Genomic DNA, 27,487 nt, shown 5'->3' on the forward strand with positions numbered 1-27,487 from the left:
CATTTGGGCCCTCATCTGCCACCTCCCATGAACAGGAGTAGGAGGCTGGATCAGAAGTGTGGAGTAGCTGGGACTTGGATCCTGCAATGCAGGAGTCTCATGCAGTGGTTTAACCTGCTGCATCACAACATCCACTCCTTTATTAGACTTCATAAAATATTGAATTATGTCTTTTTCACCTTACCTGGTTTTAGTGGAAACAAATGATTATTTTAATCTAGGTCATCTTTAAAAAAGAAGCAGGACATATTTCATTTTTATATAGAATAAACTTTGTTTTATTATAGACATGGATCAAAAATAAAAGTTTTTATGTACATATGACATATAGTGCAAACAAAAGGCTTTAAATACCATGGATGGACATGTTGTTGGAAACAAAAGGAGATGAATGATGGGGGTTAGGATGGTCTTCCTGGAACTGCAGGAGGGGGTCGCCTGGTGAAAACAAAACAAAACAAAATAACAAAAAGAAAAATACAAATGCAGAGGAAGAAATGTTTAAATTCAAAAATAAATCCAAATAATAGCATGCAAAAATTTCCCTCAAAAGTCAAATTCAAATCAGACCAAAAAAAAAAAAAAAAAAAACCCAACCAAACAAACAAAACACATGCAGGCATGCAGGGGGAAAAAACCAACAACAACCACGTGGCAAAATTAGCAGTTTTCAGGACTTTTCCTGACTATCAGCAGTGTGCTAGGTTTCAGCCATTTGAGTCCACTCTTAAATGTTATTAATTTGCACGTGGGAATGATAGATCCATGCAATACTATTCACGAGAACCAGGAGTAGGAGCAGAGCCAAGCATCTTTATCACTTGACAATTGCCAACCCTGACTTCTGTGAAACTCAATTATTTCTGAAGTTTTCAATGAGTGTTGTGAAATCTCCATAGGGTGAGAGGGAGTTGATAGAGAAATATGACAAGTGAGGAAAATTAGAAGATGTTAAGAGATCTGATAGTGTAATCCTAATGCAGAAAATATCAGGGGTCAATCTCAGAAAAAAAGGATTTCTAAATAGGAATTCATTCTAAGTGAACAGTCTTGAAATGTAATAGCTTGGAATCAGATCTGGGGCAAACTAGGAGGCCAGGGCTGGTCCATGGTGATCCTAGCTTTTTGTAGGATTTCCTTCTGTCTGAGAGTTAGGCATAACCGAAATTCTTATTGAATCTGAAGTGTTTCCAGGATAAGTGATATCTGGTTTGCTAGACCTTTCTGTGTATCTCTAGCCTAGCCTGAAGCTCTTTAAGGCCATTGATTATGACACAAGGGCCCATAACAGTCCTGGCTGGGCTGGACCAGGCTGAAGCCAGAAGTCAGTAACTCAACCCAGGTCTCCCATATGGTGGCAGGGAGCCAAGTACTTGAGCCATCACCTGCTCCTCTCAAGTCTGGCTTTAGGAGGAAGCTGGAAGTGGGAGCAGAGCTAGGACTCAAACCCAGGCACTCTGATACGGGACATCCCAATTGGCATCTTCACTGCTGCACCAGGGGCTGGCACCAGAAGTCTATACTTCAGTTTCCTCTGTCTAAACAAACCAATAATGAACTCAACACTGTGGCAAGCCATAGAATTGTAAGGTTCCTTCAGAACCCTACTCTCCAGTGTTCAACAACATGCTCACTTCCATCTTAATCTCAAGACACTTCAGTGAGTGGAGCAATGAAGTCTAAAAAACAAAAACAAAAAAACAAAAACAAAACCTTCTTTTTCATCTTCTATGAGCTGTTGACATAGTCAACCTGCCTGGGCTATTTCTGAGCAGTGGTTAGGAAAAAAAGATCTTACCTTCTCCAAAGTCCAAGACCAATTTTTCTTTGGCCCAATTCAAGCTGACTACACTAAGGAGGCCTCCTGTCCATTTAAATGATGAAGAACTTGTTACTGGTACCTCAGCTTTCAACTGCGGGGGGTCTGCAAGGAGTTAGCCTTGGAGATCCAGGTAATGGGTATCCCTGGTGTTTTCATGAAGAAAGTGTAATTAAATTTCTGTCAGGCTCAATGAGATTTATCACCTGCCTGGCAACAGAAAGTATTTTTGAGTTCTGAAGGGGCTTTAGAACTCTCTAAAGACCTCAGTGGGGTGGAGGTGAGCCATTGCACTCCACAGCCAGACTCCTGCTGAAGCCATGCTCTGTTAGCATATGCCAAAACGCTTCCCTGTTGGCGCTAGCCTGGTGTTCCAATCCAGAAACAGGATCAGAAACGTTATGTGTTGGAGTGTATTTCGCTGACAGCTAGAATGTTCGATGCGGACGTCAGGGTGACATTTATCACCTCAGCACCTTTCTTTGCATCTTCACTTATTTTGTATCTCACTTCCCTCTCATTGCCACAAAAAAAAAAAAAAAAACCCTGTTGATGATAACACCATTTAGGGGGTCAGAGTTAGTTCTATCATGGGTATCAGGAGTTGGGGTTTTTATTATTTCTTTTCCAGATTTTCTATTACTTACATAGTGCTGAGTGCTTGCAGGCAAATGCTGAAAATATCTGGGCTTTTTACACCTAGAGGCTACAAAGGTATCTCCTGCTGTGGCTGCCTCTAATGTGAAAGCTGGAGGGCTAAACTGGAACACACAGAGTTGCTAATCAACTTTTAAACTCATCATACCTGAATCATAAGGAAGTCTACCTAATCCAGATGATAATTTCAGGTTATATTTTCTTAAGCTTTCTGAAAAATAACTTCATAGTACAAGTATCTGGGCAAAATAGTAAGTTAAGAGGTATATAAAGTCACATATAAAAGACTCTTTTGTTAATAAGAATGATGAATTAACCACATTCTCTGAGATCTACCTCAATCCTGCAATCTGGCTTTATGGTGACATTCCTCTGGCAAGGTCTTCCTAACAGATTTTTTTTTCCTGTTAGAATCTCACAAAACATTCTCTGCTTGCCTTCTTTGCACATTATTTAGGTAATCTGATAACCCAGAGCTGAAGGTGAGCTGGAAGGCTTGAGAAAATGAGGAAAGAAAAGCAATAGGGATAGATATTCTTCTGAATTCCTTGATGACTTTTAATTTAAAATCAACCTGGATCTCTTCCTTCATAATAACCTCATGTGGGTAATGTAATTAATTTAAAGGAGCTCTTCCTTGAAGAGTGGGTGACAGGAGGCAAGGTAGAACATTTTCAGAGACCCACACAAGACGCATTAAGACTCCTGGCATGTTCATCTCTAAGCTGCTTTCATGCCTATCATCCAAAGTGTTACAATGGAGAGGCTTTAGCTGTTCTCCAGAACCTCAATTAGGACAAGGATATATGTAGTAGACTGAACATTTTAGTGTTCCCTTACTGCTAGGAGAACAGGAAGAGGTAAATTCTCCCACTGTGGCCAAGGAACAAATTAGGGAGGCCGACTGTAGGGTCAGAAGTTCAATCATTTAAGGAATTCCTCCTATGGAGCTAGCCCTCCTGCAGAGCATGGCCCCTCCCACTTCCCAGGGTTGTTCATGGTTACCCTCTTTTTTAACCACAAAGTGCCATCCATGGTGCTTTTTGGAAAGAGTCACAGTGAACCCTTCAGCTGTTTCAGAACTGTGAACTATATCATTTTTAAGTCCACTCCCACAATGGCTTATAATCAGGAATAAAATGTCTCCTGCTCTCCAGCCTTTGATTTGTCCAATTTTCTCTCTTTAAAAATCTTCCCCTTCCCCAAATTAGTGATATAAATGAAATGTTCTCCACTTTGGTAATTCTTGATCACTTCAACCAAAAGAGGTAAAAATATTTAGAAGCCCTAGGTATTATAGACCAGAATGAGGAAAGAGGGCCCTTCAAATGTTATAATTTATTTCAGGATCAGAAATACAGCTTCACATTTTCACAATTGGTACATATGACCTTCAAGAATGATACAAGTCTTAGGAATTTTTCTTCAAAAATTCCATTCACAGAGTCCATATACCAGCATTAAGAAATCCTGAAAGTGCCAAGAAGACAGTGGAAAAATGGCTCATATTAATTATCAACAGAGAAAGACAAGTGTTTGCTTTTGTATACTCCTTCATAAAAATGCAAAGGAACTTGATTCAGAAAAGGGAGAGTAAAGAAACAGATAAACAAGGTAAATAAAGGCTGTACATACAAAATAAAACAAATTAGATTAATAACGGTGAGATTTCTGGCTGGGAAAACATTTTTACAAATCAGCTACAGAAAATACAACAGGGTCATTTTTGTCATAATTTTAAAAACATTACACAATGAGCAAAGTTTAAGTATGTCGAAGGTAAAGATTAAGTAGAAGTTCATCCCTTGAGCTGAACCTTGTGTGAAACCTTCTACCAGAGAGGTGAGAAGTTTCACCCATATACCAGTATGACTAGGCCTTAGGACAAACGGGACACTCTTCCTTGAGTTTCCCCTCTTGCTCTCACACATATACACATTCTTACATATATGTGCTATGTACATACACAAACACACACAACTTGCTTATTACACATACCTCAAAAGCATAGTTTCACAAAGCACCACAGAATTTTAAACATACTAATTAGACAGAATGGCTTAAGATTATCCCAGAAGACACATTTGAGCTTTTTAGAAAGGATTGAGTGATCTGGTGAACCAACAATGTTTTCTCTAAGGTCATCTAACTTCCTTTACATTTGAACTCTAATCTCATAGCTGGGAGTCATCTAGGTGAGTTGATATAAAGCTTGTGGTTTGAGTCACATACATTATCTTCTTTTGTTGAGTCCTATGGGTCAGACACCTATTATTTAGGTTTTATTCTTAATTCTAAGGAGATTCCTGTCAGTATAATGATAATCATACTGTTTGCCAAATTAAAAAAATGAATATATTTATGTGAGAAAATAGATAACCTACCTCCAAGGTTCTCAAATAACTTCTCTCCTGCATTTTTTGGCAAACTTACTCAGAAAAATCCACTACTTTTAACATGTTACTGTATTCCTGTATTTTCTTTTCTTACATTTACCATCAAGAGAAAGACTGTAGATCAACTTAGCTGTTTAAGATTCAGCTCAGTAATCCAAAGAGAACTTATAATTCTAATTAGAGATCTTAAAGGTAGGTCTCCAGGTTTTATTTCTTACCAAACTGTATTGTTAAAGGTAATTCTTTTGTAGATAGCAGTGCTGTGGATATAGACATTATTTTATATGTTGCCATGGTGATCTTGAGCTTTGTACCTCTCAAGGTGAAGACTAATTTGGAATTAGAAAATTTCATATACTTCATAGATGTTATGAGAAATCAAACACTGTTATCTCATGATTGTAGATCCTCCAAAGCTATCTCTTGTGTTGGTACAACTGAAAAATATATTCATACCCACACATACTAAGCACATGTATACAGATATTTACACCATACATATACATCTATATACATTGCACATAAGTAACACTCATGCTTGTGGGATTTTAACAAGTGTTTTTAAGCCTACCAATTCAAAGGGACACAAAATACATGTACTCATAGAAACAAATTTACTATGTATATACTGTATACATAGAGACACATGCATAGAAAATGTGTTTGTACACAGAAAACAACAGTTATCACATACTGGTATTAGGTCCCATTTTGTATTTGAGAATTATGGCTGCAGGCTATACTAAAAAGTCACAAAAGGAATCTATGTGACTACCTTTTAATTCTAAGTTCAGAAGGCTTATAGTTATATCACAGGAACTGGTTTAATTATAATGTTTTGGAGTCAAGTAAGTTCGCATCTGAACGAAGAACAAACTTGCTAATAAACAGACCCTACTGATCTTCTATGTTGTAAAACACAGCTAAAAGCGATATTCAGAAGAGTATCCTTGGTAGATGATTTTTGGAAATACATTATACTTGTTCTAAATCAATACTATTTCAATAATCTGTCCACAGTTGAGTAAATGTTTATTCCAATTAGCCAATGTGCATGCAAGATTTAGCATGTGAAAATAAAACTAGATTTACCTATCAAATATACAATTTATTTTTCCAAGTCCTAAAAACACTGAATTTTCTTTATTATGCTAGACATGATGGAGCTACATCTATTGTGTTGACAACATCAAAGCAATCAGTTAAGAGAAAATCACACAATAGATCAGAAATGGTATGGAGCTCATTATGCTACATCCCCATCTTAAGGCCTGATGTGCATACTGCACCTCAAACTATGCACATCCCAGAACTTCAGACTTCATTCACATTGACATCTCCTTTTAGCAGGATGCAAACCCTTGCAACATAGTACTGCAGCAAACTGAAAATATTCTCCAACTGACTGATGAAATTCTAGGGGTGGCTGGGTTCTATCAGACATAACTTAGGAGTGAAAGAGACCAAAAACATACCCACAAAGGGAGACAATTGGGACGGCACAACTGTGTGACTATAATCTAAAAGCAAAAGCCAAAGATGACAAATGCCATTGTTTATGGCTGCCTAAGATCAGTGGAAGGAAACTTGGAAAAAAATCCCCAATTTTCTTTGACATGGTTTGTGCTGATCCAAGAACACATCAGTGGTTATCCACAATATTTTCCTTTAACAGAAGGAAATTTTTGAAATACAGCAAAATGCAAAACCACATTTAGCACAAAGCCAAACCCTGAAGTATATAATCTGTTAGCTGCCTCTTTTAGAGAATTCAAAGGAAGAAGCAAAGGGAATCCTAAGAAGAGGGAATTTTATGAAAAGACCTTACTGCAGATTACTTGTTTCACTAGGGCTGTTTACTTAATATTTTTACATTTAGCTGAGGCACTGTTTTGAAAATACACTATGTATCTTGCACACTGGTCCCATTCACAGTGTGTGTATGTGTGTGTGTGTGTGTGTGTGTGTGTGTATTCCACCCCCCCCCCCTCCCAGAGAAGTAAGATTTGAAAGGACTTAGAGTGGTGATATTTTTTCTACAATCACTTGTAACTTAAAAAGTTGAAATGCCCTTTTTGTAAATCTTGTATTCTCCAAAGTTTACCAATTAGGAGTGGGCTAGCTTATAAGCCTGTAAGAGTAAGTTCAATACAGTTCCATTCAACTTGGCAAGTTCTCTTTTTAATAAGGGTAAGAGCTTTTACTTCATACTTTATAGGTGTCTGCTTTGAGTATAAATGACACAGGAAATTAAAGTTAACATACAAATCATATTTGCTGCTTTTAAAGGGAGACATTTCAGTTGGTAATACCTGATTTACTTCTGTAAAATATGAAATAGTATCACGGGACGCCACTATTCAGTGAATACTTGCTCTGCTGTCTGGGAACAGTTAGCAGACAAAATTCCAATTGGCTTCTGGCTGTTTCCTACATGTTAATCATCTGGTCCTAGGTAGTTCAAAACTTAGTTTCAAGAATGAACTATTAACCCCTAGGTTAAACTGCTGTTGTAAATTTTAGAAATCTTAGAAATTGAAAATTTGCTTAGGATCTCAGTGTTCCAATGCCATTTTCTGGAGTGTTCTTGCTAGGGACGCTGAAGCAGTACAACTGCAAACAAAGGTGTGAGCTGCGCTCCTACACCAAGGCATCACTTCCTGATTTTTCTTTCCAATGCAGGTATAATTCTTTAAATGTGATTACCTTGTAGTAAGCCTCAAGATGTATTAAGAATGCCTAGAATGTTAGAAACTGGTTAAGATGTATTCTTACATAATTATTTTTTATGTAAAGAATATAAGGAAATTACAAAGTAGCAAGAATGAATTTTTTTTTCTTCAACCAAAATAATGACAATATTGTACTACTACTACTAAACTGGAGTTTGTATCGAAGTATTTTTAGTCATGTCAAAAAAACAGATCAACTGGAAAAATTAAATATTTTCTATCAGGGTCATCACTACAACCTACCAAGAGATGAATTTAAGAGAGTAAACAGATTCTGTTTTTCCAGACAGTTTTTTAGACATGGGATTTTTTTGCTTCTTCCTTGAACTCGGAAACTCATTAGCCAAATCTATTGATTACCGAACATTAAGCTTTGATGACTGTTGTATATATATGCTTCTAGCATGAAGCAAAACACACTGGCATGAGCAGAAGCTCTCTAGAGCAAACAATGCAGACTTCTCCTTTGCCAACTACCTTGTGCTTCTAACCACACCCCCCCCCCCAAAAAAAAACACTCTTCCTAGTAGTTTTATGAAAGAAAGAGTAAAGAAAGAGGAGTTAAATAGGTAATAACGGGTAGATGGCAGAATTTAAGTCAGACAACAGAATTTCTGCCATTCTACACAGAATGTGGGAAATAAATATGCATGTATGGCTTAGGTCTTACACTCACCATCTCATATCTGTTAAGAATTTTATTTAATGAACTACCATGTAAATAACCTGGAAAATGTATCCAAAGCAGTTTCCAATATATGCCAGGGTAGGCAAATGGTACCAAAAGTATAGGGCTGCTATACAAACCTACCTTGGTCAATACAACATAGAATGCCTCTAAGAGTCTGCAGTTTTCAAGAGTCAAACCTCAAAGATTTGACACTGTGAGCCACGGGATGAGTAATGGATGCATTAGTAAAACGGGTTACTTGCCTACTGATGTCCACACATGCGACTACTCAATGGTTTACCACGACGGTTATCAAATATGCTGCTTTCACATAATTCATTAGTGATTTAATTGCCATGCCAGACACTTCGTTTAGTCTAACAGGGAGGATTCTAGTGGACGGATTATAGTGGGACGAGTTGGTGATGGGGGTGGTCTCCGGCTAGAAAGAGAGAAAGAGAAAGGTAAAGAAACAAGTGGAATAGCAGAGAGTCAGTCATTCCACGGACACTGAGCGAGAGCCACCATGCACATGCTCATGCATACGGGCCAGCAGGAGCGGCTGCAACCGTGATGATCTCCATAACGTCACCTTCATTCACCCAGCAGTCGTCAAAAAAATTAGGGGCTTCTTCACACGTGGGTATTTTTCAAAATCAAATTCATCCCCTTTGGTACGAATCAAAGTAGGAAATCATTTGAAAGCCATCTGAAATACACTGCACACATCTCAGCCATCAGAGAACCATGACTGCTTGGGGTAAACTGTGCTATGTAGTGTCGACCTTAGCAATGAATAAGGTGCATTAAGTCTCAGGCAATGATGGTTTTGGATTTTTAATTTATCTTTATCTTCTCTTCTTCTGTCAGGGTGTCACTACCTCTCATCGTCTTTTTTTGTTGTTGTTGACAGGCAGAGTTAGACAATGAGAGAGAGAGACAGAAAGAAAGGTCTTTCTTCCGTTGGTTCACCCCCGAAATGGCCACCACGGCCAGCACGCTGCACTGTCCGAAGCCAGGAGCCAGGTTCTTCCTCCTGGTCTCCCATGCAGGTGCAGGGCCCAAGCACTTGGGCCATCCTCCACTGCCTTCCCGGGCCACAGCACAGAGCTGGACTGGAATAGGAGCAACCGGGACAGAATCCGGCACCCCAATCGGGACTAGAATCCGAGGTGCCGTTGCCGCAGGCGGAAGACTAGCCAAGTGAGCCGCAGCGCCAGCCCTCTCATTGTCTTTAGCAGCAGCTTTCTCCAATTTTTCTACATGTTGGTACTGATTTGCAGGACACTAGGAAGTTGGAAAAGCAAGGCTTTTAGGGTTTTCTGTAATAGGTATAAATTGGCTGAGCTCTAGATCCTATTTTGGGTCTTCCAGGTCTTATTCTCAGCAGCAACTTTAATTAGTTTCTTTCTGGTAATGGTGTTTCTGATAGCTGAGTAGGCTGAATAAACATACTGCAGGTAATAAAATATTACTGTATTTGAGAATTGTGACATTATGAAGTAGCATTGCATTAGTAACTTTGTGTGCATGCGTGCGTGTGTGTGTGTGTGTGTATAGTTGACTTTGTATTATAACACTGGAGAAGAATTTTTAAACTCTTTAAGAAGTCAATAAACTCTGCAAATGGAAGCCTTTCTTTTTGATAAAACACTCCAACTAGTTTTTTTCCCCAGACTCTTTCTGGAGTTATACTTATGTCATGGAACTTTCTTCTGTATTGGAAACACTAAATTGATGAAATTGAGGGTCTTTCTCAGATATAAAGAAGTTAAGGAAGCTGAAGAAAACAATTATTAAATGTTTTAAAATCATAGAGCTACAAAATAAAAGTAAATGGTCAAGGAAAAAATAAGCAGAAGAGATACTGATGATTAATGGTGAAAATACTGACCCCATAGGTGCAAACTCATAGATTATAGTGGAGTTTCTTTTGGCTCTTGCACCTGAAAAATGTCAGAACTTTAAAGGAAAAGTTTTCCTTGGGAAGGGCTGATCTGACTTCATGCCCCGTGCTTATGAAGCAAGTACTCAGCTCTGAAAAGTATAATTAGAGACACTTTATGGGCACAATGACAGAACTAAACCAGTCAATACCAGTTGTTCCATTTGGATGAACAAATAAGTCCTCTCTTTGCAGAAAGGCTACCATGACATTTGGACGGTTTTGACAATTCTCCACCAGGAAAAATTCCTCCCCAAATTACCTTTCTACTTACGATGATGCAAAAACACTTGCCTTTGTGCTAGTACATTGTTCATTTTTGTTTAAAATGGCCATATTTTATTTATATCTTGAATCTTGACCCTGTGTTATTTTCTCTGTGGGTGTGAAGTTTCTAGACTCCTGAGGTCATGTCCATGTAACTTGTGCTATACATAAATGGTGTTATACCCAATTACCCTCTGTTCATCTCAGCGAATCTTTCTCTGACCTACCTTCCCCTGCTCTGATACAGTGGCTTTTATGGCATTTCAACATTCTTCGATTGTTAGTCACCACACTGAATTCTAATTGGGGTTATTATGCTTATCTTCACTAATTTAGAAACGAGCTGTGTCTTACACATCTTCATATTCCTTCAATGTCTGTTCTAGTTTGCTGCTTGCCATTCAGTCACTAAATGTCTGACAACAGAAAAAAAGGAAAGTTATACCTGGAATAAGAAAGAGCTTATGAATGCTTATGGTATCTCTTGGTCCTACCATCATACAAGGATATTTGTTAGTAAATCATGGCTTTGGCAAAAAAGAAAATAAAAACCTAAAATGACATGTAGGATTGAGATCCTTGGAAACTCCACCTATAAAGTGTTTGACTTCTTAATTCTTTAGAGGCTGTTTGGAAAAGTACTGAATAATAGGCCTCCTGCTCTCAGGGAGGTCAAAAATGACCAGTAACCCATGGAAAGGCATTTTTAGCAATTTAGCAGTTATGGCGGTGAGGGGAGGGAGCTGACCAGAATCTGAACTTGAAGGAGGAAAATTCTACCAAAGGGTTCAACAGAGAACTTAGTAAGGGGATTTTTGTTTGAAAAAAAGTATATCTTAGGCTATAAATTCAGTGAGGGAGGATACAGCCCGGGCATAGTGTGGTGAATTAGAAATTGTATGCATATGTGCAGCTTGGACCTAGGCTCATAGTCAAGAGAGAAAGGAATACACACGGGGTTCTCTTCCGGTGCTTTTGTTCTTGGCTTAAATACCATTCCTCAGTCTTTCCTGAGGACTTCCCACTTCCCTCACAACATGTTCCATCACTGCATGATGTTTGTGTATTTCATACTCTTAGCCCGGCCTCCGATTACAGATTTGTTTATGGCCTGTGTCCTGAATATTTTGAAAGTTCCTTGAGAACAGAAACTACATATTTTGCATTTATATGTGTATTCCACATTTAGTAGAATGTGATTAGAAGGCAGTGAATACTTATTGACTAATGGACAAATGAATGAGTGAATGAAAAGCACCTAAACTTGATGTTTAGCCAAGGCTACATTGTAGGTAGGTTAGCTCAAGGTGAACAGGTCCACGGAAGCTAAGGATGTAATCTTTTGTTTTTATCAGAGGCTTATATTTGAGGCCATATGTTTACATGCGGAATCGTGGATCAAAAGGTAACAATGTGTATTCTAGTTTCAACTGCTGAACTGTACAATCATTAACCCCTTACACTTTTTTAGGCCTCAATTTTCTCAACTACAACACGGGACAGTTTCATGATATGCACCAGATCTTCCAGTTAACACACTGTGCTATTTATGGTGCATCTAATTAAGTGGACGACATGGTGATGTATGATTTTAAGAGCTCAGAATCTAGAGTGGGAGATGGGTGGAATAAGACAAATATGCAAGTAGTTTTGTAATCCACAAAACAAGAGTTTGAGGAACATCCTCCTGCATAACCAAGCAAAACAGTAACATGTCCTCTGAAGTTGTCTTTTAGGCCCAGAGAGATGAAACAGGTATCTTCAACCTAGCTGAGAATCCAGCAGGACCCAGTCATGCCCACAGCCAGGAAAACTGAGCATGCACAAGTGCCCAACCTTTCTCTAATTTTAATGCAGATATCTCCACCCTAGGAGGAGTTTAAGCCTTATTACCATAACATGCAATATTAGTCACAGCACGCTTGTGCCCACCCTTCCATGTGATGACAAGTACTTCCTCTCCTGTATATTCATTTTTCCTAGACAAAGCACCCACTTCCCTTTGCTCTTGAGAACCACGAACTTAGACATGATTCACATGGATTCCTTATTAGCTGAAAATAAATTACTCTGTGACGACTGCTGGTGGAGGTTTTGATTTCTGCTCATTAAGGAGCAGATCCACAACTTGAGTAACAATTTTGCTATGGAACTCCATTTTGTGTGGAGTAGTGGGGGCAGAACTCTGTAATTCAAAGACTGAGGACATATTTTGGGCAAGTTGAAAATACAGTAACATGGTGAAAGCAAGGGAAAACATGATTTTAACTGCTGAATATAAAACCTGAAAGTTATAAGAATAGGTAGGTCTGGAGGGAAATTAGAAATCAAATCAAGTTTGGGGGCAAGAGGTGAGGACAGAGAATGGAAAGACTTGAATATCTGAAAGCACAGTAAATTCTCTTTTTCATTCCTTAGCTGATGCTGACGGGATAAGACAGACAGCAGTCATGGGCAACTACAAGTAGAGACCAAGGCAGGAGACTATGAGAACATGTGTACTGCGATGTGTTGGGTCTATGGTTTGTCTCCTTCACCACTGCATCCCAGATCTTAGTATTGCCTTGGGTTCATAGTATTTTTCCCCCAGATAAATGGACCAGGAGAACCTATTCATTATGAGCTCTTTAAGGGTGTCCCGAGGGACTTGATTTGAGTAGGCACCGCTTAGCTGTGTGGTGAGTTAATGATTGAAAGAACAAAAGATAGGCCGGCGCCACAGCTCAATAGGCTAATCCTCCGCCTTGCAGCACCGGGACACTGGGTTCTAGTCCCGGTCAGGGCGCCGGATTCTGTCCCGGTTGCCCTTCTTCCAGGCCAGCTCTCTGCTGTGGCCAAGGAGTGCAGTGGAGGATGGCCCAAGTCCTTGGGCCCTGCACCCCATGGGAGACCAGGGGAAGCACCTGGCTCCTGGCTTCGGATCAGCGTGCTGTGCCGGAGCGCCGGCTGCAGCGCACCGGCCGCGGCAGCCATTGGAGAGTGAACCAACAGCAAAGGAAGACCTTTCTCTCTTTCTCTCTCACTGTCCACTCTGCCTGTCAAAAACAAACAAAAGATAGACTCCCATCATTTTTTCTTAAATAATTATGACTTTTTAAAGTATTCCCAGTTTTATGTTAAAAGTACCTGGGTATGTACTTACTCAGTAATTAAAAATTCTAAAGAGCCTCCCACTGAGCTTTTGGGAAGAAATAAGCATTATCTTATTTCTAAAATAATGATGAAAAAGAACCTAATAATCTGTATATAAAACCCTACTAGAAAGCAAATCAAGAGGAGCATTAAATTGTTAAGAGTGAATTTTTATAACAAGCAATGCGAAGATGTTTGCCAACTTCAACACCAGAAAAACATTTAAGGTTTACTGTTCATTTCGTTGGTCCAGTTCCTGACCATTCAAAGAGTTTCCAAAGACATTCACCTCACAAGACAGTTTGTTTTGGGCAAGACAAAGTTATTTGTTTTGTACCAAATTTTCCTCAGTTGCTTTGTTTAGTGATGGGCTTCATTAAGTAGCCCATTATATTGAAATGGAGCATCTTGTATCATTTAGTGTTTATTGAAACACTGTGTTGTATGTGGGCGGTTTATGGTTATGATAGAAGAACCATGTTTCTACTTCCAAATCAAAGGAAAAGATGTAATACTTAAAGTTGTATTTGTAGCTGCAGGGATGGACCATTTACAGTATTTTGGACAATGACAAATTTTGTAAGAAAGTCAATGCTCACACAGGGTGGGTGGCATTGTGGGGGAGAAACTGGCTTCATTGATAAGAGAGAAGAATGTACTATTTGTTTTCTTCACTCAATTTATTTTCTTAAGAATAGAAGAATTAAAGTTTCATCTATTTGTTGGGTTAGCTGGTCCTGAGTGTTCAAGATGTGGTACCAATCTTATTAGAATGTTGGGGTGATTTTGATGGAGCAAACCGCTTTGGTGCACCAGCATGTGGGTTGGGTGAAGAAATCACTGTTTCTCTCTTCTTGATTCTAGGTGGCATAACATTGATTTCTGAAATGGCTTGGTCTTTATTTCTCCTTAGTATGATCAATGGGAATTATCTGAATGGTTACACATGAGCCAGACTGGGTCTTTACAGCTCAGTCTTTACTCTTTCCAATGCTTACACCAAGACCCTGATTCCCAGTCCAGAAATCGTTCTACTGGGCATTTCTATTGGCACATTCTAAAACTGGACCTTGTATCAGAATTCCCTGGAGTGCTTGTATAAACACAGATTGTTGGTGCCTCCCAAAATTTCTCAGGGGTAGAACATTTCTTTCTCCACCCCCCTACCAAGTTCCTTCTGTGTGTTTTGAATATCTTTGGTTCATTCCCTAAATGCCTAAAACAGCCATGATGGGGTCAGGCTGAAGCCAAGAGCTGGGAACTCCACCTGGGTCTCCATGTGGGTGGCAGGGACCCAAGCACTTGAGTCATCAACTGCTGCTTCCCAGAGGGAGCTTTAGCTGGAAGCTGGATGGGAGACAGAGGAGCCAGGACTCAAAGCAGGCACTGTGATACGGGGTGCAGGTGTCCCAAGCTGTGACTTACCAACTTTGCCAACAGTCGGGGCAGCACATTTCTCACAAGCTCCTAGACAATGCTGATGGTGCTAGTCGGGGACTGTGGTGTGAGAACTACAGTTCTAAGGCATGAAATCTGATTTTTATCCTGCTTTATTAGCAATTCAATTTACTTGACAGGTAAGATAAAAACAAAAAGAGAAAGCGCTGGGGAAAATCTCAAGAAGGATGAAGAAATGTTGGTAGAAACACTTTGATACCTTTGGGATTTAGACTTATTGGGTCAAGGCAGTTTTAGTTTATGTGGTAAAATCAAAGATAATGGTCTATAGTAGCTTTCTTATAAGTCACAGAAAAATTACCTACTTAGGAAGCTTGTATTTGTTTATGAAAATGGAGTGGATGTAAGTATCTTTAAACATTCATTCCAAATTCTCATCTTTGAGGAGGCTGTGTTTGAAGTCCAACCTAATTAGTTAGGTGACTCCAAATAAAAGAGAAAGCCCCTAAAAATGATAGGCAAAAGCTGACAATATCTGGAGGCAATCTCTTCTGGAGAGGGTAGTTATTTACATAAAAAGGATATGTTTGAGAGGCTTCTTTTCCACCATGAGTTATACTTCCTAAATATAATTGAAATTTCAAGATATAATTATGTCTTTAGGATTCAATTTACAAATAATTATATCTAGGCTTATGGGATATTTACACATTCCAGGGTCCTAAGAGCCACCAGAATCTGATATGAATTTAGTCAACTTTTTTTTTTTTAAATCTTATTGATGAGACAGAAAGGTTTTGTCTATTGAACCCTGAGAAGTAAGATACTTCCTTTCTTTTGGATACATATGACCAATTTCTTAGAAAATACTACACTTGATCTTAGCCAAAAGGCCGAGAAAATAAAACAAAACAAAAACTGCTTTCTGAGATGTTAGGAATTGAAATCTCTTACTTCTCCACTACCCTCTGAAATTATTTAACCTTGCATCATTTTCAAAGTTTGAGGTGTGAATGTGTATCTGATCATCTGAACAATACTCTGTACCTCCTATCAACTGAGATTATTCTTGACCCTCTCTGCAGTTTTCCACAGTACCTTCTAAAGGCAGTGTCCCAATCAGTAAATCAACCAAAGTGAACTAGTGAACAGACTCAAGGATAAATCAGGCAGGAACACAACTTTAGGGAAAATGGAAAGGCAACTAACTATGATCAAAGATCCTTACTTTGTCTTATGATTATCTACTCTAAGACAACAAATTACTGGACACAGTGTTGTAAGTTTCAGCATTACATTTCTACTTTGCTTCCTATTTTAAGCATTTATTCAATAAATAGATTCTACATAGCTAAAAGGCAAGAAACTAAGTTCAAAAATGCAATAATAGTAATGATTTTGTCCACATGGAAGATAATATTTTATAATTTATAACAAAAAAACTAGAGGGCGATAGCCAGCATATTTTTGGCCTTTTCGGTTTCAGTAACAGAGTAAGCCAGTACTGTCCAAGAACAGTTTGCAGTAGATGTTGGAAAGAATAAACGACTTGGAGTCTACTTAAAGGGTTTAAGGAATTCCCTAAAATGATTCTTGCTACATATTAGAGGAAGCATTTCTTTCCCTGTGAAAATGAACCCAAGATTTTCTAATGTATGTCACTGGGAAAATATGAATTAATTAATGAATTGAAAATAAAACCATAAGGAGAAAAAGTCCACATTTAATTTAATGATACAAATATGTAATATCCTGTGTAAAGTAGTCTCTGTGACAAATTGTAGTGCAATCTGCCTTGTCACATTTTCTCTGCATTGTCCTAAATAGCTGACTTGGATTTCACCAAGAGGTATTGCACAAATATGTCTACTTCTGTGGTTATGGGAAAAAGGCAGTTTGGAGGATGATTTGCCCAGTAAAATTCTGCTCAGTCTATGATTTGTAAAAAATAATTTTTTAGTAACAGTCACTCAGGCATTGTTTTCAATTGAATAGAACAAAACAATGTGTTTAAATTGGTTCATAAAATATACTAAGCATTGGGCTAATTCCAAGACAAACTGTGGTTAAGTATTGCAAGTCAACTCAATTTTTGTATTCTTTCATTCCCTCACTAAGCCTTACTTCTATGCTAGGCTCTGTACAAAGGGCTAGAGACGCAGAGATAAGAAAGACAGTCACTCCTCAAAAGGAGCTTCTCCTTGAGATGGAAAGCAAAAGAGGGCAGCAACAGTGGGGTTAAGTGGCACCACAGGTCTGGGCTGCAGGAATCTCAGGAAGCCTACAGTCTCAGCTTGGAGTTGGAAGGAGGCCATAGGGTTATCAGGACTGCCAGAAAGCCAGGAGAATTGAGGGGACTGGCATTCCAGTAATAGGAAAGGTAGTTGTGAAGGAAACAAAGTCAGGAAAGTACTGCCAGTTTGTGGAATCAAGTGCCGTCTTATTCTTGATCACAGGCAACCAATAATTCTTTTGTGCACAGTCCTAATAAAACTATAACACAGATAACTTAGAGGTTTTTTAGTTGTATTTAAAGATGATTTTTTTAAAAAAATAGTTATCTATTATTTTTATTTGAAAGGCAGAGTTAGAGAGGGGGAAATACCCCCTCACACACACACACACACACACACAGAGACAGAGAGAGATTTTCCATCCACTGGTTCACTCCCCAGATAGCAGCAATAACCAGGGCTGGGTCAACTGAAGCCAGGAGCCAGGAGCCAGGAGCCTCCTCCAAGTCTCCCATGTGGATAGCAGGGGCCCAAGCACTTGGGCCATCCTCTGCTGGTTTTATTAGGTGTATTAGCAGGGATCTGGATTGGAAGTGGAACCACGGGGACATGAACTGGTGCCCATAAGGGATGTTGGTGTGTTGCAGGTGCCAGCTTCACCTGCTATGCCACAACACCGGCCCCTTTAAATATGATTTCTAAAAAGCATTACTTTTGAGATTAATTTTTTTATATTTTGGCCTCCACATCATAACATTGACCATAGATAAAGTGGAGAGAGAAAAGGGTTAGAGTGATGCAAAGAAGCAGAAGTTAAGAAGAACTCAGTGTGGGAAAGTTACACAGAGAGGGGCCATCGTTTTTTATGGGTTTTTCAAGCACATGGCTGTGAATGGAGTTAGATAACAGCCTTTCCAGTGATTCGTTGTGCCTTTTGTGCTTCCCTCCTCCTCCCTCCTATTTCCCCCCTTCCTTCTTCCCTCCCTCCCTCTTTCCCTTTGTTCCTTTCCTTCTTTCCGTTCTCTCCACTCCCATGTGCCCACCCCCTCCAAGAGACTTCCCAGAACTTAATTTCTGTAGAAACCTACTACTTCCATAGATGGTGGTGGGTAAAACTGTTTCTGATCCTCCTCACCTTCTATTTTCTCTCTGACTTTCCCCTCCCTCCCCAGGCTGCAGCAGAGGGGGAGGCAGACTCCCACCACTTGGCAGAAGAAGGAGAAGAGCTGAGAACTAACCACAAGGAAAGTCCAGCTTCCACTTATGAGACATGCATTCCTTTGCCATCTCAGCTCAGGGAGAGAAAAGAAATAAAAGCAGCAAGGGTGAGGGCTATAAAATTCATTTCTGCCCTGTGATATTTGGAGATCCTTTTTCTGCCTTTCTGGGACAGCAAGGACCGAGAGTGTGACTTGGGGCCTTTCCTCAGAGAGCGTGGCTATGTAAGCAACAGTGTTGATAGAAAAGCTAACATTCCAATTCCTTTTATTTTATTTTCTTAGCAACAATAAAAATAAACAGCGAGAGGAATTTGGAGACTTAGAGATTTGTGCTGTACCAACTTTTCAGTGTCTGCCTGATCTTGATATTGCCCCTTGCATTAAGGGACAGTTTTAAGGGTATCACTTGTTATTTTTTTTTTTTCTGGTCATTTGGATCAATTCAAGTGGTTAAAAACAGAGACAAAGAGTTGCCCTTTACCAATTACAATCCCAGTCACTTATAAAAAGAAAATCCAGCAGGAGGAGCTCTAACATGCCTTAGAGCTCCAATTTTAAAAACGAAAAACTTTCAGAGCAAACAGAAAAACAGAGAAGCATTGTGCCTTGCAAGCTGCCATGTCAGTGGACAAATATGTGAGTAAGTCCAATTAAATGCTTAGCGAGAAGCCAAGGGATGGGACTGATGGGGACAGAGCTGCCCATGCTTTCTCTTTTCCACAAGTCTCCTCGTTCTGATGCAGTTAAAGGGGGACAGGCTCTTACAAGAGGAAGAAAGTGCAGACTTCTGGGCAATTTTAGAAGTTACTCTTTTCCTGTGAAAGTGTCATATTGTTTCTAAATAAATCTCTGACAGTGGCTCAAGAACCATCTTAAAATGGGATTTTCATTGTTGGTTGAAAGCACTAGAAATCTCCTAAAGGTTCAGCCTCCCACTTGGGGGTGTGTTGGAGGCACAGTTTTTCTTTTTTTTTTTTTTAAATGAGAGAAATGCTGTGTTTGTAAAAATAGGTGCTAAAAGGGCAAAGAATCATATGTCCCCAGGGTCATGTAAAAAGTCTGCAGAAAGAATTAGAGCTTTCTTTACACACACACACACACACACGCCAACTGAAGTACAAAGAACTTAACTCAGGAAAATGGTGAGGAGCATACAAAATTTAAGAGCTATTGGAGTTTCAGGGTAAGCCTTTCCACTTTGGACAGCGTCGTGGGGTGGACCGGATGAGTGGGCATATACAACGATCAGAATTACTTAACCCGAAGGAAATTTTCAGCCAATCTCTTTTAATCCTTTGCCAATAAGAAGTCAACATTTTTGTTTTACACCTTACTGGTATGCCCACATTTAAAATTTTTATACAAGAATTTTTATATAAGCTCCTACAGAAACTTTAACTGGACCGGTTCAGACCAAAAGTCTCTAAATAAAGCTAGTCTAGACGGAAAATCTATGGAAACCATATGTCCTTCGGGCATCTGTCGTGCAAAAACTGCCACAAGCCTGGAGAAATCGTTCACAAAATCTGCCTTTAGGATAACACTGCTGTAATGACCATGGAGGTTCTGCTTAAGAAAACTTGGGAAAGTGAAGCCGGAATGTTTATAAATGAACGGCTCTCATTTCCACATATACCTCTAAATGTCTGTAAACATCACAGAGAGGACAGGCCTAGTCAGATATCATTTATATTTCCATTACTTTACAAGGGATCCAAAAAGTGTACAGTTTTGTTCCTCCAGACCCCTATGGAACATTAGACCAAGGGATCTCAAAGCGACTGTTCTCACCCACAGAGAACTGTTTTGAATAATGCTGTATGTGGATGAGGCCAAAAGACAGAACATTTTCTTCTGATTATTACCTCATTCTACTGCTCTGCCAAGCACAGCTAGAAGGCAGGTGTCTGACATAAGTGACTAGAGGAAGACTATTCTAGATAACTGGGTGGCTGGCCCAGCCTGCAGACAAAGGAAATGGGGGGAGGGGATAAGATGGGAGCACAATAAAAAGCAACAGTCTAGAATCTTGCTTTTTCAATCCCGCAGTGCTTTATGAACTAGAGACAAAGGTCAGTGCTACCTTCATTATTGTAGCTACACAGTATTACAACTCAGACATTTTAATTTTAATAAGTGGCATTAAATCAATAGGAAAAATAAATGAATGCAAAACTTTTACGACAAAGACATTTTAAGTAAAACTGTAAACAGTCCATGAAGACTATGAAAGTGTTTGTAAATTGCAGATTCTTTGTGACCCTTTAGAATATTTTCCTGACACTTGCTCTACCTTGGAACAAAACAGTAGCAACTGTTATTGGCAAGAGTGCCCCCAAGTGTTGTTCACCTAGAAGACAGCCAACGAACAATACATATAAATGACCACATGTGACAAAAGCTTTCCATATACAGAAATATTTATGTGTACAGAAATCTTCAAGATGTAATGAGTCACACACCAAAGTTTTAAGTAAAAGTGAGAAACCACTACTTCAATGTGCTTACTCAAAGATGTGCTTTAAAATGAAGTTTCAATACACTTATTGATGTTCAAGCATTAAGATGGTAATGGAGGAATTCAGAGTGTTTTAAGTATGAAAGCGAATCAAGTAATTACACCAAAAATCTTCATTACAGATTCCTAAACTGATCTATTGAGTATTTAAGGAAGTTAATCACAGTCTGCCAGAGGAGGCACAAGATTTTTCTGGTCCATTATTTTCAGTCCTAAGTGCCACTATTATTAGAGCTGAAAGTCCAAGTCTGCTTTCATGCAAATAATATTTGCAGCATGGGTTTTATTTTGACTTTACACATAAGTATGTGGAGGGAAATTACTGCAGCGGTTTCTCTAGGCAACAAATTTGCTACTGTTTTTGTAACTTTCCCATTCCAAGAAGTAATAATTAAGATACCACGGAATTTGCCTCAAATGAAATTTTATTATTTTAGTTATTAAAATATTTTCCAACACTACTAAGGAGAAAAAGGAATTCTAGTTGTTTTTAAAAGTCTACAGATATTTTCTCATTTTTTTTATAGCTTTTCCTCAGTGAACGGTGTTTTAATAACCAAGTTGGAAGACTGGCTGTGGGCCTCTGAGCACAAAACTTAGGTGTAGATTTACATGAGAGAACGTTGTTCATTCTTAAGACTAGCTTGGAGAGTAATCCTCATATAGACTTAAAAAATCCATGTGGTACAGAATGTATCTTACGTAAATACCCAATCCCAAACAAAATAACTTCATCATAGCCTCGGCCTGCAAAATGCCTTTAGAAGTCTTTCTCATCTCTTACTCTCAAAGGAGGGCTCATGCTAGATGAGATACACTAATCTTCTGAGACAAAGAAAATAATTTAAGTATACATTTCAAAACCAAATTTAGATTGAATGGTCTCATGAAAAATCTGAAACCAAATACAGGTAATATTTATATGGTGGAGGCAACTAGTGTATTTGATTGTAAAATAAACTCATTTCCCAAGGCATATTCAAAGCTACTGGAGACCTTCTTACATTGTCTTCCTTTTTCTCTAGGTTTTCAAAATTATCATAGAAGTGGGAGATTCTCCTGTGGCAGCGTATCTGGTTGGTGGTGATCCTGGTCATTACCTTATTCTCTCTCTTTATTGAAACGTTAGCCATTCCACCAAAAAAGCAGGAAGGAAGCTTATTTCTAAATTACATATTAACTTGCACATTACTAGGTTCCAACAAGAGCAGTAAGAGAATTTACACCATGTCATGCTTTCTAGTGATTAAATTAATTCCCAATTTGGCCGCAGTGGGTGTGGAGTGGGGAGCAGATTTTATGAGGGTTTGGAACTCTCCGTATCTCTGAGCAATTGAAGTCAGGAGGCCCTGCCTTACCACTGATTATGAGTGATGGAGAATTTTGCTACACGCCATTTTTTGGAAACTTTTTTTTCTTTTAAAATCCTTGAATGGGATATGTTTACAATTTATGTGAACTGATCATCTTGACCAGAAAACAGGAGTGGTGTTTCCTACTGCTCATGGGAGTTGTTAGAAAACAAGAAATCAGAGTACCTGCTATTTGCACTCTTGCTTATGATGTGGCTGTGATGCTTGAAAAGCAGTCAGAAGGGAAAGAAAGTACCATGCCATGATGCAAGGCTGCTTCAGGCCCTTGTGGCTGTAGACTGTGCCCTGTGCAACGATTCTATTTTTGGTCAGAGTTGCCATGCCATCTAAAACTCATCTAAATACTTCAGTAATGTGACATCAATAAACAAGCAGATTCTCCCAAACCCAAAGCATTTTCAACACCACTCTCCCCTCGTCTGCATTGAAAATACTGGCCAGACCGAAAATGTAGCATTCTTTTGGCAACAGCATTTGGTAAACCAGATGGATTTCATTTGGCAAGTAAAGGGTGTAAATATGTGTTTGGATTCAGAGGTTTCCCCAGACAAAGCTTACAATATGCTGGCACAAGTAAACTAGAGGATTTCAGTGGGGGCATTTAAATTTCTGTGTTTAAGTAGCAATAAAGTTATGACAAGCAGGCAAAAGCCATCAAACCCTCAGCGAAATCCTCAATTCCTGTTGTCTCTTGCTGGAGATAGGCATTAAAGGCACATTCTGTATGAAAGAGGCAGCATTTACATTTTCATTAATTTCCTGGCTTTTAGGGGCTAAAGCAAGTCTAGTCAGCGTTACTTAAATTTCGTATCTAATATTTCACAGTAGCTGATAAGTCCGCGGGAAGGAGAAAGCCGTCAAGATCCCATTCATAATTAGAGTTTGCTGCTTGGCTCCAACTTAGAATTGAAAGAATAACAAGTCACGTTGGGCCTTGGATCTCTCTGAAACACATACCATCTAACCAGCACTGTCTGAACGTAAAGGGTTCCCTGTAAAAATCACTCTTTTCTGACTGAGGGGAATTCGGGGCACTGGGATGAAATAGGAACCCCTGCTTGTGTGTGTCTGATCACACTGGGGAAAACAGTTTTCTCCCTTCTTTGAGCTGACATCAGGTTGTATGTAGGAACATTCAGCAGATTCCAACTGGTGACAATTTGCTGCTGACTGGCCACAGGAAGAATAATAATCATTGATGGTGTGTTTTTCACCGGCCAGTGGCTCCTCTGCCAGAATCCTGTCTTGGCTGTCTTCCTCTATCCATCAGGTGAAACTCAGGGCAGGCAGGATACCCTAAAACTCAGAAGGGCTTCCTTACAATGGTTGCAACTTAGCAGCTTGGGGCCCCAAAGGGCTCAATGAGAGAGCATTTGTTATTATTTGTCACAGGACATGGAAGCAGTTGTATTTGGTTAACTGAATGCCAGTTACGACTGGGCGGGCAGTGGCATGCTGTTATATTTACTGCCGCTGTCTGCATTTGTGTTACTTGCGCTTTGCCTCATGGAGATCATTTCTTAGTTCGCTTTTTGTCTTACCTGCCTGCAACATGGGATGTTTGGGAAAGTAAGATAAGGTTCTCATTGAAAACAAAAAGGCCATCTGCAGTCTGCCTTCCCACGTCGGCAAAGCTCCCACACTCTGACCTTCAAAAACAAATGTGTCCTGAAGCCTCACTGACAGGGACAGCCAGTCACCTGGACTGGGGCAGGATATGGGCAGGTTTGTGTAAAGTGGACCCAGAAGGAAACCACCAAACTAATTATACTTTCACTTAAGCCAGATTGAAAACAAGTCCTGAAGCATGCAAAAGCTGACATCCACCTTTGATTCACCATATTTCACCAGTGAAATATTCTGTTACAACCAGAATCATTGTGGAATTGGAATGAGGCTTTTCATGGGATAGTTAATGGAGGGTTTAAATTAAAACGGACATTTTCCTTAGTGAGTAGCACGTGGCCAAAATCCCTGTTTTCCCCGAAGTGTCCTAAGCATCATGAAGACTCATGTTAACATGGAAACAAATTATTAATTACAGTTTGGGGCTTCAGTAATAAATTTTGGGACATGGTTGCCTCATGAGATGCCTTGAATACTAACAATCAAAAAAGAGCTCAAAGTTACTTCTATTCTTAGCACTTATACTTATGAAAAAAAATCTTTGCTTGACTTTTAAATCCAGTTGCCAAAAATAAAAAAAAAAAAACTACTCCCTAAATTATCAGAATATCTAATTACAAATGTATTTATTTATTTTTCTCCTTTAACGGGGAATGGATGGTGAGGAAAATAGAAAGCTCATGGCTGACATCAGAAATCACAAGATGAGCTCATCATTTGTCAAAATGATGCTCAGCTACTAAATGAATTCATACTTTTACAGGGCTGTAGAGGAGAGAGGAAGGCAGGGCGTTTCCAGTGCATGACTGCAGGGAGTCACACAAGTTCCTTAATTGTCCGTGTACCCTTAACCCACGACTTCAAGGCTCAGCAGCTTCATCCTTCATGGCACCAAACCTTGATGTGAGGGATGCAAAGACACACTCATAAGAATCATTGGGTTTGATCTTACTCAGAATTTGGGGGACTAGATGAAAACAAAAATGAAAAAAAAAAAAAAAACCAAACCAAAACCCAGGGAGACCTATTCCTCAATGTGAAGCTTTTACAATAAAATTTAATTATTAAGAAAACCAAATGACTTTTATCTTTGTAAAGAAAAGAAAATGAGTTCATTGTCTCATTACATAGAGGGCTTTATAAATCTCTCGGCATGTTTGATTTAGTACTACATTATTGAAAATGTGGGATCATGACTTGACTCCATGTGTGCCATGTGGAGTCCAGGAAGCCATTTAAGTCATGGAATGGGCCTATGCTGGCACTGCCCATGCGGTCTGGGACAGCAGCTTTGTCCTGGGACCCAACAAAGACTCTTTCAATAGAGTGTTTCTTGGGTTCCATGTTTCCATCATGTAGATGAGCTGGAGTAAAAGCCAAATCTTTTCAAGTGATTCCATTTTTGCATTTATACAAGACACCATTGGACTTGGTGCTTGGTGCACAGGGTGATTAGGAGAAAACACTTCTACTTTTTAACTTTTTTTTAATGGAAGATTGAGTGATAAGATAAATAAAGTTATTCTTTCTTGGATTAGAGACCCCTCCTCCCATCCTGATATCCCCTTTGCACCATTGCAAAATAGCTTTGTCCAAGGACAGGGGAGAAGACAAATGAGTGAAATATTGCCAGAGTTTGCTACTGCCATGAAAAACACACTTGGATACAGCTAATTTGTTCTGTTAATGGCAAAGGCTGTAATTTCCAATTAACCAATTTTAAGAAGCTGTACCTGAAAACAGTTATATCAGCTCTAAATTTAAAGAAAATTAAGTTCTTCAATTAAGAGAACAGAGACCCTAAAGAGGTGGTGATGTCTGTTTAGGATCATCATGCTAAACAAATCCATGGCTGCCTTGGATTTTTCAACAATTGAGCCCCTTCAGAGAAGTGGAGAGCAGGTGAGAGGGGAGGGGACAACACAGATATTCTGGCAACAGGAAATGTCCCACAAATCACAGGTATGTGTGCACTGAACTATCTCATGACAGAAGCATCCGTAATAGTGAGTCTCCTTGGGATACAGATGCTCCCCTCGGTCGGATGGAATGAATTAAAACAGGCATGTAGTTTGCAGTACTTCCAGCTCCCTCACTGAAAGGCTTTGTGCATATAAACCAGAACAGCTTCAGCAGCTGAAGAAAGCTGTGCCAAAAGTGACTCCACCACCTCTCTCCTTCTTCTCCCTTAACATTGGAATGGAAAGACAGAATACTAATGGTATTCTTAAAGGCAAAACACTCATGTATTTTGTGCAATTGCCAGTGCTTTGATTGCCTTCGAATGGAGTTAAAAGTATAGAAGAGGATAATTCAAAAAGTTCATGGGGAAAATGAAGTTAAAAGACAAGTCCATTTGGTGCAAAAACTGTTTTGAAATCCATGCACAGGAGTGGTCCTCAAAAAGTTCATGGAAAATGCATATGATGTGAAAACTGTGCATGTATTTCAAAACCTTTTTTGGCACCACAATAGAATTGTCTTTTAATTCCATTTTCCATGAACGCTTTAAGGTACCCTCATATGCTTTTAAAAGTCATCGTCATAACTTGCTAGTAAAGTCACAAATCATCCAGAAGAAAGCTATGCACAGGCACATGCTGATTGGCAGGTTTCTTGCCTCTAAAAATTCAGTTATCGCCTCTATAACAGTGAAGCCCAACAGGGAGCTGGCGAGACACCTTCTGTGCTGTCCTGTCCTGTTATGGGTTTCTGGTTTCAGATAAAAGAGGAGAAAGAGCCCTTATGAAAGCAAAGAACTTGAAAAATAAATCCAACTTCCTTCTCAGAAAGCTAAGGGTTGTTTTCCTGGAGATGATGGATAATGGCATTTCAAGTTTTAATTTCCACAGAGAAAATGGAGGCAAATCACAGAGGATAAGAGGATATATATAATTAAATAGAATAAGGTGAAGTCAACAAGCGCTTCCTTCAAACTCTTTCTCTTTCCTTCTTTCTTCTTTTCTTCCTCCTTTCTTTCTCTGAAATCTTAAACCCCATTTCTGGCTTGCATTTGCTAGGATTCCTGCTCTGGCTTTTATTAAAAACAGACTTTATGTGGTCAGAACTCTCCATCTAAAGCTAAACTTTAATAGGGATAGGGATCCTGACTGAGTCTTTCTTGGTCTCTCTCAGGTGACCATTCCCTCCCCCACAAGGGGGATTTCCCTCCCAGGGTGCTGAACTGGCACTGAAACTTGAAAGCTCAGCACAAAACAACCAACTTGCCTCTTCTTTTCTGTACTTTCATTTCTGTTTTAAATTTGGGACTCTTTGCAAGGCCAGATCAGGTTAAGTTTGATTCTCACTTGAGAGGACTCTAGAAATTTCAAATAACCCCACTGCTGTTTTGTGAACTCCCCAACACAGTCATTAAATCTGGCGGCTCCCCTCTCCAGCTCTGCTGCTGGGGCCCCACCATCCAGCTGAGGCTAAGATCCCCTCCCCGGCTGCCTCCTTCATGGGAGCTCCAAAATACTGAGGGTTACTCCGACCCACTT

General features: G+C 39.3%; 1 protein-coding gene across 9 annotated transcripts in view; it reads right to left on the reverse strand.

The window, feature by feature from the left end:
- Nucleotides 1-254: 254 nt before the first annotated feature.
- DNM3 (dynamin 3) overlaps nucleotides 255-27,487 on the reverse strand; it is a 624,166-nt gene continuing 596,933 nt past the window's right edge. For 3 of the 9 annotated variants that reach the window (XR_016210404.1, XM_089299537.1, XM_089299535.1), the window contains one exon: nucleotides 255-438. Coding sequence is in view for 8 of the 9 variants with exons in the window: in XM_089299537.1 (XP_089155663.1) it covers nucleotides 402-438 (37 nt within the window). In the remaining variant the exon portion in view is untranslated. Of the gene's footprint in view, nucleotides 439-3,799; nucleotides 8,717-24,585; nucleotides 24,885-27,487 lie in introns of those variants that run through there. The other 6 variants (XM_008264064.5, XM_070077353.2, XM_089299538.1 and 3 more) reach the window with 3 other exon arrangements.

Source organism: Oryctolagus cuniculus, chromosome 7, assembly GCF_051225735.1.
Source record: "Oryctolagus cuniculus isolate XC-2025 breed Fujian yellow rabbit chromosome 7, ASM5122573v1, whole genome shotgun sequence".
Taxonomy (NCBI): domain Eukaryota; kingdom Metazoa; phylum Chordata; class Mammalia; order Lagomorpha; family Leporidae; genus Oryctolagus; species Oryctolagus cuniculus.